Source organism: Mauremys reevesii, linkage group 2 (assembly GCF_016161935.1).
Source record: "Mauremys reevesii isolate NIE-2019 linkage group 2, ASM1616193v1, whole genome shotgun sequence".
In the NCBI taxonomy this organism is placed as follows: Eukaryota; Metazoa; Chordata; order Testudines; family Geoemydidae; genus Mauremys; species Mauremys reevesii.
Window position 1 is genome coordinate 145,371,859 of NC_052624.1, and position 13,862 is coordinate 145,385,720.

Sequence of the window (13,862 nt, forward strand, 5' to 3'; positions counted from 1 at the left end):
TTACAGATCCAAACTAACACAGCTACCCCTCTGATACTCATATCATTCTGAAATTAAAATACGCTGGTTTGGTTTGGTTTGGTTAGGTTAGTGAAGAAAGCACTAGTTTTAATACTTACTATTTCAGTATTTAAAAATTTTAAGTACAAACCAAACTATTCAGTGCGAGGGATGGAACTGCTTTTGACCAGACACTATCACAGGGATATCTGGCTCCATGTTTGTGATCTTAAGACGAAGATGGGGCTCCACGTCAATAAGACGATTTCGGTTGTTTGTTTTGATGCCAAGCAGCACAGAGAATCCGATCTCGCACAAATACGAGGTGGGAAAAGGCAGAAGATACTTGACAGCTTTGTCCGATAGAGCTGGATATTCAGAGATAACCCCCAACCAAAATGACGTCAGTGTATTTTGCTCAAATTTTGTTTTCAGGAAGCTATCTGAAGCCAGCTCCAAGATCTGTTGTTCTTCTGAAGCAGAGAGGTTATTTGGCAATGTTTGAACATTGATGATAAAAGGGTTCCTTATTCATTCAAAAGTGCCGTCCGGTTCAGGGAAATACTTAACGAAGATTTTTCTGAAAGCTTTCCAAATGCTGCTTCATGGTTTGCAACACATCACTATCAAGTTCGTTAGTCGAATTTATTACTAAGTCATGAAGAGATGGAAAGGAATCCAGTTCATGACGACTAAGACGTTTATGCCACAGTTTCAATTTTGCGACCATGGCGCTCACTTTGTCTTGAACATGGAATATGGATATGAGTTTCCCTTGCAAGGATAGATTGAGGTTGTTTAAATGAGCAAAGGTATCTGCAATATATGCTAGTTTGCATAGCCATTTCCAGTCATGTATACGGTCTCGCAGGGGTTAAAGGTTTCATCTAAAGAAACTTGCAGTTCTTCTCACAGCTCCAACAGGCGATTCAGAACTTTTCCACGCGAAAACCAACGCACTTCAGTGTGAAATAGGAGTTGTGTGTAATCACTGCCCATCTCATCACATAGCTGAGAAAACGGCCAAGCATTCAGAGGGCAGCCTTTCACAAAATTGATTATTTTCACAGCTTCATCCAGTACTTGCTTTAGATCTGCCTGCATGTTCTGGGTGGCGAGTGTTTCCCTGTGAATGCAACAATGAGGCGATTTTGCTTCTGGCACAACAGCCTGAATGCATGCAACAACTCCTTTATTCGAACCAATCACGGCTCTGGCACCATCCGTGCTTATTCCAACACAATGACTCCAATCCAAGTCATTGTTTTTGATAAAGTCATCAATAACTTTAAAAAAATAGCTTCTCCAGTTGTATGTGTTGGCATAGGTTGGCAGAACAAAATATCATCATGGACTTAATTATTCAGCTTGTATCTGACAAACAAATTCACAATATCAGCTTTGTGATACAGCATGGCCAGAGCGCAGCAGGAGAGGGTTAGTAGGGAGCCTTATTCCCTGTAAGGGGAAGAAAGTTTGCTATAGTTTAATTAGAGCACCTGAAGCCAATTAGAGCACCTGAAGTCAGTCACATGATAAAAAACCCTGCTTCAATCAGACAGTGTGGGAGTTGGAGCAGAAAGGATTGGTGTTGGAGCAGAGAACAGTTTGAAGGGAAGCAGAGGAAAGTTTGGAGAAGTGCTGCAGTAGGCTAAGAAGTCCAAGACCCTAGGTAAAGGGGCACCTGGCTTGTACAGAGGGAGGGCAGGAAGCCCCCACAAGCTGAAGGGGAGGAGAGGGAAGTAGCCCAGGGGAAGGAACCATCAGTTCAAGTGGTTTACCACTATCCTCAGGGCCCCTGGGCTGGGACCTGGAATAGAGGGCGGGCCCAGGTCCCTCTCTCTCCACTCCCCTCCTCTAGGACACTAGTGGGGCAGTTAATATTCCAATTCAGGGGCAAGAAATGGCGCCCTGAAACCCCCCCACCCAAAGAAGAGAAAGCGCGAGACCCATCATAACAGTGCTGGCAATTTGCCACAGCTTGCAGTGCATAGTAGCAACTCTTTTGTACTCTTGACAATAATTGCTGATTTACATTTTCGGCCATATCTGTGATTCTACAATGAACAGATAGCTTCAATCTATAGCTTTGCTAGCCTTGTCTCCAATCATCACTTGCACCATTACTTTGGCTGCAGGTTTTACTAACGTCTCACCAAGCAGCTCCAGACTTTGCAATTAAGTACGCCAACTACATGAAGCTTCCAAAGCTTTCATATTTTCACCTCCCGTCACATTATGAATTGTTTTCTGGGACTTCTGGAGATTTGTGCCTATTTTTGAAGAATTCTACAGGTTTTCCCTCATATTCTTTGTTTGCTATCGAAACGGCGTTTTAGGTTGGATGGTTTCATACTTTCATTTGTGAGAGTCTCGTAACAAATCACACAGTGGAACAGGCTCCACCTCATCGCCAGTCCACAAAAATCCCAGTTTAAGATATTTTTCAACATATTTGCGGGCTTTTTTCATTTTCTTTGCAGCTGATATGTTCGATAAACTTAAGAGGGTTCATACGGTTCACTAATTTTGTCATCACAATTGTTTGACGTAGCCATATCACTGCATTTTTCAGCATAATTATCACTAACATTCGTATTTCCTTCATAATTTTCTTTTGTACATTTCAAACTTCCTGTTTTTAGCCAGCGATCCATTGTAAATGGGTTTAACAAAAAGAGAAATTTTGTATATTGATACACACCAAGTATGTACTTGCTACGATCTTTAGATTACTACTAATAGTTATTGCCCGAGCCATGGTAACGCGCACATGTGGTTTGCGTCAGCTCTGATGTGCTATTAGATGTTACTGAACGCGTTATCATATTAGTTTCAATGTAAACCTGTGTATTTCTACTGTATAAGTGTACACCATTCTTATATATTACATTTTAGTGAATTGTTTTCTGCTGCTAAAAAAAAATATGATAAAGTAAAATAAAAAATTCTGCCGCATACCCCATGAAACCCTTTCACATACCACCAGGGGTACGCGTACCACACTTTGGGAAACACTGCTCTAGAGGAAGATTGCTCAGCCCTTTGGAGACAGGAACAAGTGAATGAGTCTTGCAGACTAGCAAAGGCAACAGTGAACTCTGGGAAAGCAACATGTAGCCTTCCTCAGGCAGAGAGGTGCCACAGGATGGTGGGGAAATTGCTATATCGCATCATGGTGCTTTACAGATCAAGACAAGCTTACAAATCCAAAGGAGAATCACAGAGACCTCCACACCCCACCCTCATTGTTAATTTTATTCTGGAGGAATACACTAGAACAGGGGTCGGCAACCTTTCAAAAGTGGTGGGCCGAGTCTTCATTTATTCACTCTGATTTAAGGTTTCGCATGCCAGTAATACATTTGAATGTTTTTAGAAGGTCTCTTTCTATAAGTCTATAATATATAACTAAACTATTGTTGTATGTAAAGTAAATAAGGTTTTTAAAATGTTTAAGAAGCTTCATTTAAAATTAAATTAAAATGCAGAGCCCCCTGGACCGGTGGCCAGGACCCGGGCAGCGTGAGTGCCACTGAAAATCAGCTCACATGCCGCCTTCGGCACACGTGCCATCGGTTGCCTTCTCTTGCGCTAGAATCCTCTAGTTTTAGGCCCTTTTGCTGAGCATCTAGCACACCTGGGAAGAGGCCTCAGGGGAAACTGGGATTTTTGGGGGGGTATTTTGAAGAAAAATAATGTTAAAACAGCTTCACATGCTCAGGAGATAGATTTCCATAAAGGCAGGGTGGGATTTAGCTATGAGAACCCTGGGATCCAGTCACAGGATTCCTGCTAATGTTAAAATGGGAGCCTTGTTGCCCAACACTGACAATTAGTTCCCCACATTCAGTTACTTACCACAATATTTTCTTTTAAACTGCACATGCCTTCACTAAAATGAAATAAGCCACTGGCCATGTTGATTTCAAGGGGACTTTGCAAAGAAGGAACCATAGAACAGAGCAATATATTCATGCAGAACTGACCTCCAGCCACCCACACTTGCTATGTCCCCTGCACAAGCCACAGCAATGGTTAAGAAAAGGGCCTGCCACGTTCTGACAGTAATTTGAAGTTAAAATAGCTTTAGAAATTCAGGGCCCGCAGGAAAAGGTGAAAGACAATTGTCACTTAAGACAAATGGAATATCCTTCTCTTTAAGTGAACCCCCGAAGTGTTCAACTAGCCAGGGTAACACCCCCATTCAGTGCTTCTGTTTGCTGCAGACGCAGGTATGCAGCACAGCAGTGAACTCACCCTGGAAGTACTTCCCACACACCAGGCAAGCATAGACGTTTATATGCGAGAGTGAGATGGAGCACAGCTTCTCAAAGTCAAAATCCAGAACACTCCTGAAATGGCAGGTTAATAGCAAGTTAGCAGAGCTACCCTTAAACAGTCAGACAAATATTGCCTACCATTGGGTCCCCTGCAGTCCTACGTTCTCATGAATCTGACAGAGCTCAAGAGAACCAAGGTCAACAGAAAAATTATCATGTGTGACCCACACTACAGTACTGGAAGGCTGCTTGGTACCACACTGCACGTGACAGTACCTCAAATATGAGAGAGCCCCTTCCTCCTGGTTCTGGGATCTCACAGGAACTAAGATCTCACATCATTTTAAAAATCAGAGCTGCATCTCAATCCTGACGTGTATCATCCCTTGCCATTCCAGTCCTGCTGCTCCTGCTGGCATTGATCACCCTTTGCGGATGCAGCTCACCCCTGCCCTGTAGCAACAGCTATTATTCCAGTCCTGAGCAGAGACTGTTATTCCAGAAAACAGTTGTGGTTCTTTGTGGCCACTAGATACACTCACAGACATTTATGTATTAGGCCCTAATCTATAAATGTCTGTTAGTGTATCTAGTACCCACAAAGAGCTAGGCCAATGGGTACGCAGAGGTCTTCCAGGGGGTACATCAACTCATCTAGATATTTTCCTAGTTTTACAATGGGCTACATAAAAAGCACTAGCAAAGTCAGTACAAACTAAAATTTCAAACAATGACTTGTTTGTACTGCTCTATATACTACACACTGAAAAGTAAAGTTCAGTATTTAAATTACAATTGATTTAATCATGAGAAAGTCAGCAATTTTTCAGTACTAGTGTGCTGTGACACTGCTGTATTTTTATGTCTGATTTTGTAAGCAAATAGTTTTTAAGTGAGGTGAAAGCTAGAGTATGCAAGACCAATCAGACTGCTGGTCAAGAAGAACCACTGTACTAGGCCACTACTGCTCTGCCATGCCCTGTGTTACAAGTATTTGCTTTGTCTCTATGCTGACCTGTTAATAGTGTCCAGGTATGGGCAGTGTCTGCTGCGCCGGTCCTCGGGGTCAAATCGGCCATATCTCACTGGAACAAAGACCCACACAAATGGATTAGAAACAACTCAAGCATCACTCCCAGGGGCTAAGGAATTAACAGTTTTCCTGAGTGGTACCTGCCACTGAAAAGCAACACTTCAGAAACCAAAACCCCAGATCCACATGGCATTTCCTCAGGAGAAAATAACCCAGGCAGGCTGCTGGGAGCATGACACCAGCACTTCGTACTCTGTAAGGGCTGCCCACATGACAGCACTAGTTACACTGACTAGAGAACCTGAACTGGGGTGAGAACTAGCTTGAGTAACGACCTCCCCCCTTGTTCCTCACGCGGTTACAGTACCTCCGCCTAACATCAAACCTCCTACCCAGAACCTCGCACCTGGGACGGCAAAGCGAGGCGAGAATCACCAGCCCCAGCTCAGCCCCGGGGACACAGAAGCCCCAGCGTGGGGAAGGATCTGGCGCGGGCTAGAGCAGAACCCAGCTCGGACACCCGGCACCAAGGCGACGTCGGCTGCTCGCTGCCCCGCGCCCGGCCGGGGGCCGCGGGGTGCCCAGCACTGACCCGCCCCCGCGCCCGCCGCCACCTGTCGGCTCCGGCTCCGGCTCCGGCTCCTCCTCGGCCTCGCGCTCCCGCTTGGCCCGGGGCGGCCCGTCCTCGGGCTCGCGCTTCACCCGGACCCGCTCGGGCTCCGCCTCGCGCTTCCTCGGGAGGAGCCGCGCGACCCCGCCGGCTCCCGCTTCACCCGGCCCGAGGCCGAGCTCCGCGGGGACGCCCGGGGCTCCCGCTCCCGCTTCACCCGGCCGGACATCCCGGGCCGCGTCCAGCCGCTACTGCGCACGCGCGGGGCGACAGACGCATGCGCGTACACAGGCCAGCGGCGCCTGTACCCTTCCCCACACGCATGTGCAGTAGCAGACGCATGCGCACACCCGTCCAAAGGGAGGCGCGAGAATCAGTTTGTCGCCTGCGCACTCTTACGGCGCCACCCGTTCCGTCGCGCATGCGCATTGGTTGTTCTCCGGCCAGTGTTTGTGGGATGGGCCGACCGCTGCTCTTCTCGGAGTTCCTATTTAAAGAGACAGTCTCCCCTTTATGCAGCTATCATTGGCAATGGCAGCTTGGGGCTGTGCGGCCTCGCTCTGCCCCGCAGGGGGCTGGTGTCTCGTGTCTGTGCTGCTGCGCCTTGCCCTGCCCCTGGCATGTCTTCTAAAGCCCCAGCTCCTGGAGTCCAGTGACGGGGTGAGGATCTGGGCTCTCATGGGAAGCACGTTGGTTTCTAGACCTTGTGTGTGGGGAGAAAGCCGGAAAATGTGAATCCCAAGGCCTAACAAGCCACAAGGCCAAGGAGACTAACCGCAGCAGTTACTGATTTTAAAATTTCATGATTGTTAAGCCAAGCTCATGATTTATGAAGGCCTGAAATTGCCAACACAGCAATAGGCATTGCAGCCATGTCAGCCCCAGGAGATTAGAGACATGAGGTGGGGGAGGCAATATCTTTTATTGGACCAACTTCTGTGACAGAGACAAGTTTTCAAGCTACACCAAGCTCTTCTGCAGGGCTGGGAAAGGCACTTCCAGCATTACAGCTAAAAACAAGATGGAACCGATTCTTTAGCATAAGCAGTTAACACCTTGTGATGCTCTGAGTTGGTTTCCCAGTCCTGAAGAAGAGCTCGGTGTGGCTCAAAAGCTTGTCTCTCTCACCAGCAGAAGCTGGTCCAATAAAACATATTACCTCCCCGACCTTGTCTCTCAATTCTATTATTGTTTAGCATTGGCATTACATTCACACCCAGAGGCTTTGACTTAGGCCTGGTCTACACTAGACAATTAAATTGGTTTAACTACTTCGCTCAAGGGTGTGAAAAATCCACACATTTCCCCCCCCCCCTCCGCCGAGTGGCATACTTAAGCCAACCTAACCCTCAGTGTAGACAGCACTAGGTGGACGGAAGAATTCTTCTGGGGACCTAGCTGCTGCCCCACAGGGAGGTGACTAATGGAAGAACCCCTGCTGTGGGGTAGATAGTGTCTACACTGAAGTGCTACAGTTGAGTGTAGACAAGCTCTGAGAGGAATTTGCCTTTATGCAGGGGTGGCCATAGCTTCCCAATTCCGCGGGTGCGCTATGTCTGCCCCACACGCACCCTGGCGCAGCAGCTCTGTGCTGTTGGGCTGGGCCTGGCCCCCCGCTTTGCAATCTGGCGCACAGGGTGGCGGTGCCACCAATGGAGGGGCAGCCAGGCCAACTCTGAGGGATCAGGTTAGAGCACCACTGAGGGTTGGCGCTCTTGATTTCTGGGGGTGCAACTGAACCTATGAGCCCCCAGGGTTAAGGCAGCCCTGCCCTGACATAACCTCCCTCTGTGCAGATACAATATCCAACGCGGACCGCCTGGCACACGGCTCTGCCCTGTGGCGTCTCACCCCAGGGTGTCAAACGCTCCCACCTCATTTGTCGCCAGTGACGGGGGCAGTGCAAAGGGAACTCAGAAGTGGGGGGCACTGTGCAGAGCTCGGTGTGGGGGTGCGAGGCACGGGCGGGGGTGAATGCACAGGTACCGGGTGGCGGTGGGTTGTAGGGGCCATGGGGGAGACACAGAGATGGGGATGAGGGTGAATGGTCTCTGCTCCAGGGGGGTGCAGGTGCGTACCCCGGGTAGGGGGCGGCCCTGGGGAGACGCGGGGGGCTGGTCCCAGGGTGGGAGGCTCCGGACCGGGGGCTGGGAGGCTGATCCCGGTCTGGAGGGGCTGGCCCCGGGGCCGGAGGGGGGCTGACCAGGTGCGGGGGAGCTGGGGTCTGAGTCCGTCTCTCGCGGCTCCCCGCGCTCGGCCGGGCGGGGCCGGGGGCGGGTCTCAGGGCTCCGGCGCCGCCGCTCTCCGGCGCTGGGCGAGGCGGGGGCCGATGGACGCGGGGCCGGAGGCGGAGCGGGGCCCGGCCTGGGGCGGCTGCCGGCCGGGGGGGCGGCTCGACATGAGCCACGGCTTCGTGCGGCACATCCGGCGGAACCAGATCGCCAGGTACCGGCCCGGGCTCCCGGGACCGGCCCCTGCCCCCCAACTCCCCGGGACCGGACCCCGGATCTCCGTCCCGGGACCGGACCCTGCCCCCCCAACTCCCCGGGACCGGACCCCGGATCTCCCGGAACCTGGCCCGGACCCCGCCCCCCGGATCTCCAAGTGCCGGATCCTGGGCGCGGGCAGCCCCCCCAGTACCTGACCCCGTCCCGGGACCCCCCACTCGGCTGGGACTCCTGGTCCTGGCCCCCAGGGAACCCCCGCCCACATGAGAGCTCCCAGCCCTGCAGAAATCCCCCCCGCCCCAGACAGCAAGGGTTGGGGGAGCTGGACCCTCACTGAATGCAGGGCTCGGAGACCCCGGCTGGGGGGGCTGGTATTCAACCCCCTCCCAGGTCACGCCTGCTCCCACCCTGGGCACAATTCAGGTCACGGGTATGGCATCTATGTACCAGCCCTGCCAGTTCTCTGTTCAGCCGTGGGGGCTGGGGGGAAACGGGACCCCAACTCCTAATGCAAACAGCAAGCAGGACGCCTCTCTCCAGTCGGGCGAAAAGGGTAGGTGCCTATCCCCCACCCCCCTCCGCAGATATCCTGTAAGGGGAGGGCACTGGAGAACAGGGTAAGATTGGGCAGATAAAACCCCCCACAGCACCAGCTCCTCGCCCTGCCACACGGCCTATGCAAACCCACCCCACGTGCACCCCCCCTAAGCGTGGCGAATCAATGGCATCTCCAGGCAGGCCTGTCCTGGCTCCCAGCCCCATTCCCAGCTGCAGCCCCAGGCCTCACTCTCCTCCCCATCAGGGACGACTACGACCGGGAGATGAAGCAGGCCAAGGAGAAGGTGAAGAAGAGGCACACGCCGACCCCACCCCGGCCCAGGAAACCTGACCAGCAGGTGTACCACCCCTGCCGGAGAAGTGAGCACAGCCGGCGCCCTGCTCTCTGTGCTCCCACTGGGGAGCGGATGGGGCATGTGTACAGCTGAGTGGGGACTCCTCCCCCTCTGCCCTTGTTGTGGGGGCTGCCTAGTCGTTATTAGCTGCTGTGCTGATCCAAGTCATTGAGTTTGGTGGGGGCAAGTCCAGGATCCCCCCAGCACTGTGTCTGCACCTTTGGTGCGACGGGCAGCAGTTCCAAGGGGCAGCTGACCGACCAGCCAAGTTTGGGCCGTGGCCAGGCTGAGGGATCAGATGGGTACAGGCCTGGCATGCCCAGCCCTTTCCTTGGTCACTGGCAGCACCGCAGAGCAGGGGTTTAACCACGCGGTCCCTTTGCCCGGAGCCCTGGGTCCAAATCTAAGTGACGGTCGCCCGCGGGACCTGGCTCTGGGCCTCCTAACTGGTGCCCATCCCAGTCCAAAGATGATCACGACTGGCTACTTCTGCTTAGCAGGATTCTGAGGGGCTGCGGGTCGGGATTCAGGGGCACTGGCAAAGCTGGTGGGGAGCCCAGGGCTGAGCTAGCAGGGGGCTGCAGGTTGGGATTGAGGGGCAGCAGCAGGGCTGTGGGGTGGGGAGCCCAGGGCTGAGCTAGCTGGGGACTGCAGGTCGGGATTGAGGGGCATTAGATCAACGCCCCTTAAATCTGACGGATTCCCGGTCCCAGGTTCAAGGACTCCATTTCCAGACTGCTGCGCCCATGCCCTGTGTTCTCAGGGTGGGTGCAGGCACCACCTGGCCACACTCCCCTCATCGGCTCCTTTATGCTCCCCAGGTCGAGCTGACCCAGCCTGCAGCCTAGAGTACGAGGGGTCTAGCGAGAGCAGCTCCAGCACCGAGCCAGACCCCCGCGGCACAGAGCTCTTCTGCCTCGAGTATGAGGCCGACAGCGGCGAGGTCACCTCGGTCATTGTACACCAGGTATGTGCCTGGCACACCAGGCAGGGGGTGGCAGGAGAACAGGGCGGCAGGGAGGGGATCTCCTGGCAGGAGAGGGTGGAAGCTAGTAGGGAGCGCTCTCCCCCGGATCAGTGCTGACCCCAATGACTGAGCGAGGTGTTAGGGGCCCGGGCTGCAGGGAGCAGGGCAGGGGCTCAGCTCGGGGAAGAGGGTTATGGGGTTTGGCAGGGGGCGCCGTGCTGTAGGGGGTGGAGCAGGGGGCACTGTGCTGTGGGGAGCAGGGCGAGGGCTCAACAGGGGGCTCTGTGTTGTGGGAACTGGAGCAGAGGGTGCTGTGCTATGGGGAGATCGGTGGGGGGCTCAGCAGGGGGGTGGAGTGGGGTGGACTGTACTGTGAGGAGGAGATGTGGGGCTTGGCAGGGGGCGCTGTGTTGTGGGTAGCAGGGTGGGGGGCTCAGCAGGAGGCGCTGTGGTGTGGGGAGTGGAGCAGGGGGTGCCATGGTGTGGGGAGTGGGCCGGGGGACTTGGCAGGGGGCTCTGTGCTGTGGGGAGTGGAGCAAGGGGCGCATGGTGTGGGGAGGGGGGCCTCGGCGTGGGGGTGTGGTTTGGGGAGTGGGGCAGTTGCTTGACATGGGGCCCTGTGATGTGGAGAGCAGGGTAGGGGGCTCAGCAGGGGGTGCTGTCACTCCTAGCGTTCTGTGCGGTCCCTCTATCCCGTTCGTGTCTCCCCATCTCTCGCCCTCTCACCTTGCTCCCCCGTCTCTCCAGGGGCAGAGGGCACCTCCACATGCCAGCTGCCGGCCCAGCACCCCTCCCCTCCCAAAGACAGGAGCCAGGGCCCGCAGACCCCATGGCAGAGGCTGCAGCTGGCGCAGAGTGACGGGATTGTCCAGCTGCGGGGGCTGGGGCATGCTGGAGCCCTGGCACATGCTGCCGGGGGTGGTGCAGGGAGCTCGCGCATGCAGGAGCTGGGTGGCAGGAGTTTCCAGAGCTGATCACGGGCCCTGCCCCTCTCGCTGCAGGACGACAGCCCTGAGGAGGTGACGGAGAAGGTCTGTGCCCGGAGCCCGCTGGAGCCGCCCCTACGTGAGGCCCTGAGGCAGCGGGTGCAGGAGGAGCTGCGGAAGCGGCGGGCGAAGCGCTGAGGCCCGTGGTGGCTGTGCTGGGTGGGGAGCCGGGTGCAGAGGGGGAGCTGCGGCACCCTGGCTGGGGGGGTTGGAAGCTGTGACCCCGGGGAGCGAGAACCCAGCTGCCCCAAGCTCCCACAGACTTGCTGAGCAGGTTTGTTCTCTGCCGCTCCCAGCCACCCCCAGCAGCCAGGGCCCAGCGCTGGTGCCCCCAGGAGGAGCTGGCTGCTAGGTTGAGATCCTGAGCGGGGCGGCCTGGGGGTCCTGGGAACTGGGGCAGATGAAGCCCTGGGCACAGCCTGTGGGGGAGGAGTCTTGCCCAGCCTGGTAATGCCTGGAGAGTGCACCGGTGCTGACAGGCCCCATGAAGCCACTCTGCCCCTATGGTCCTCCAGCCTCCCCTCCCCCAGGATCCCCCCGCCCCCCTCCCCTCAAGGTCCACCCATCCCCAGCCTCCCATCCCCCTAAAGTCCCCCTGTCCCCATTCCTCCTGGCTCCCCTGTCAACCTGCCCTCTGACTTCCATGCCCCCAGGGTCCCCCATCCCCATTCCCCCAACTCCCACCTTCTGGGGTCCCCTATTCCCCATTCTATGGGTGGCTGAGCTGCTCCCTCTTCTGGCTTAGTTCCCGCGGGGGGCTCACACCCAGGCAGACTGTTTTGTTTAAGGGAGCTCTGTGGCTGGTTGAAGGTGCCAGGCTGTTGGCCAGCACACAGCACGGGACCTGGCAACTGCGGCGGTGGCCAGAGGGCACCGGGATTGGGCTGGTCCCTGAGAGGTTCCCATGAGCTCCATGCCCCCACCCTGGCAGGAATGTGCCACTGAGCCCTTTAGGGGACGCCCTGTGTCCTGAGTGGGGGAACCGGCCAAACCCCATTGGATCTGCCCTACACGCATGGCGAAACCGCCCCCTCGGTGCCGGGCTGCGTCAGGCGTCTCGGCTCTAGTGCCCGTTGGCCCCGGGGCACTGGAGAAATGAATGAGCCCCATGCTCCAGTGCCATGGTCAGCCAGGCCTGCCCCAGGGAGCTCTCGGCACCAGGACCGCAGGGCCCTGTGCTCGCGGCACCAATAAACATCCTGACAAAACAGAACTGGGGTGTGTAGTAACGAGCATTCCTGTGCGACCCCTGCCTGGATGGGGATCGCTGGGGCCGCGCCCTGGGGGTGTTCTAGCCTGAAATGGATGAGTCTTATCAGCCTGGCCCAGCTCACCCAGCAGAGCTAGGAATGGGCCCTGCTCCCCTGAGCGCCAGCCTGGTGCCCTTGCCGCTACGCAATGCTGACCCCTGGCGTGTGATTTCATCCGACTGCTGCCATGGGCCCGGCGAGCGCTGCACACGCCAGCAGCTCTTCCTTCCCCCTGGGATCTGGAGAGGCACTTCGGCTGCTGTCCCGCCCCCTGATTTGGTGCGGAAAGTGAGGCGCAACGAGCGGAAATTACTCGGGCCAACTCAGGCAGCCGGGCAGCAGCAGAGCTGGGAACGGAACCCAGGAGTCCGGCTTCCCTGTCCTGAGCACTGAGCAGGAGGCAGTTCTTGTGCTGCCCAGTCCCCGCTGCTGTTAGGTCGCCTCTCCCCTAGGCCCCCCCTTGTAGGACAGCTCGCCCCTTGCACTCACTCCTACACCCATCGGACACCTCCCCCCCAGGGCAGAGAGGTGGGGCCGCCTGAGGGAGAGTATAATTCCCACTAGGGCCTTCTCTGGGGCAGGGCGACTCATCCGCTTCTCTAGTACGTCGGGTGTGGGGGGCAGTGATCGGTTTTCGCCGAGCCCAGAACTTACATGAGCCTGAGATGGGCCTGCATGGAGAGTTGTTCCCTTTAAATGGAGCGAAACCCTCCTATGTGCACATCTCTGTTTGAACCAGGGTGGGAGGGATAGCTCAGTGGTTTGAGTATTGGCCTGCTAAACCCAGGGTTGTGAGTTCAGCCCTTGATGGGGCCACTTAGGGATCTGGGGCAAAAATTGGTCCTGCTAGTGAAGGCAGGGGGCTGGACTCAATGACCTTTCAAGGTCCCTTCCAGTTCTAGGAGATTGGTGTATCTCCAATTACTATATTTTATTATTAACCAGGTTCTAGCAGTTTAACTTCAGTGGATTGGGAACTGGTTCAAGCTGACGTGCGATCAGTGTGTCCTCACAGGGGCGACACTGGTTTCACTAAACTGAAACAAATCACGGGCCGAGGGCTGCCTTTTCATTGTGTGGCATCCCAGGCACTGCCACAATCCAGATACTCAGACAATCCCGCAAACCTTTCTGTGCCTGGGTCACTTTCAGACCCTGCTCGTGTCTAGCTACACTTGCAATGGGCACCATGGCTGTCCCCATTTTACCAATGAGGAAACTGAGGAACAGGAAGGGAAAGCCCAAGGGTCACCCAGCAAACCCGTGGTCTAACCACTCGCCACATGGCTTTCCTGAAATTAAAGGGAAGAGAATAGTCACCTTTCCTGCAATGGGATTGGACCATGCAGCCATTTGCACGCAACAGTTGCATGGCCAAAAACTTGTCCTTCTG

General features: G+C 55.1%; 2 protein-coding genes across 2 annotated transcripts in view; one reads left to right on the forward strand and one right to left on the reverse strand.

Annotated features, from left to right (window-relative positions):
• USP39 (ubiquitin specific peptidase 39) overlaps nucleotides 1-6,299 on the reverse strand; it is a gene marked incomplete at its 5' end in the record, with an annotated part of 29,573 nt that extends 23,274 nt beyond the window's left edge. The window contains 4 exon segments of the mRNA XM_039522991.1: nucleotides 4,261-4,355; nucleotides 5,299-5,368; nucleotides 5,931-6,047; nucleotides 6,050-6,299. Of these exon segments, the coding sequence (XP_039378925.1) occupies nucleotides 4,261-4,355; nucleotides 5,299-5,368; nucleotides 5,931-6,047; nucleotides 6,050-6,299 (532 nt within the window).
• Nucleotides 6,300-8,215: 1,916 nt separating this feature from the next.
• Nucleotides 8,216-12,456, forward strand: C2H2orf68 (chromosome 2 C2orf68 homolog). Its single transcript, XM_039521703.1, has 4 exons — nucleotides 8,216-8,371; nucleotides 9,176-9,291; nucleotides 10,088-10,233; nucleotides 11,235-12,456. Exons 1-4 carry the CDS (start codon nucleotides 8,256-8,258, stop codon nucleotides 11,355-11,357), a joined length of 501 nt encoding a protein of 166 aa, XP_039377637.1. The 5' UTR covers nucleotides 8,216-8,255; the 3' UTR covers nucleotides 11,358-12,456.
• Nucleotides 12,457-13,862: the final 1,406 nt, after the last annotated feature.

What these genes read in the sequence shown, in the direction of transcription:
- C2H2orf68 (XM_039521703.1), top strand. Translation starts at nt 8,256, where the DNA reads ATGGACGCGGGGCCGGAGGCGGAGCGGGGCCCGGCCTGGGGCGGCTGC. An exon ending in CGGCGGAACCAGATCGCCAG is followed by an intron (nt 8,372 to 9,175) that starts GTACCGGCCCGG and finishes CCTCCCCATCAG; the next exon opens with GGACGACTACGACCGGGAGA. An exon ending in CCTCGGTCATTGTACACCAG is followed by an intron (nt 10,234 to 11,234) that starts GTATGTGCCTGG and finishes CTCTCGCTGCAG; the next exon opens with GACGACAGCCCTGAGGAGGT.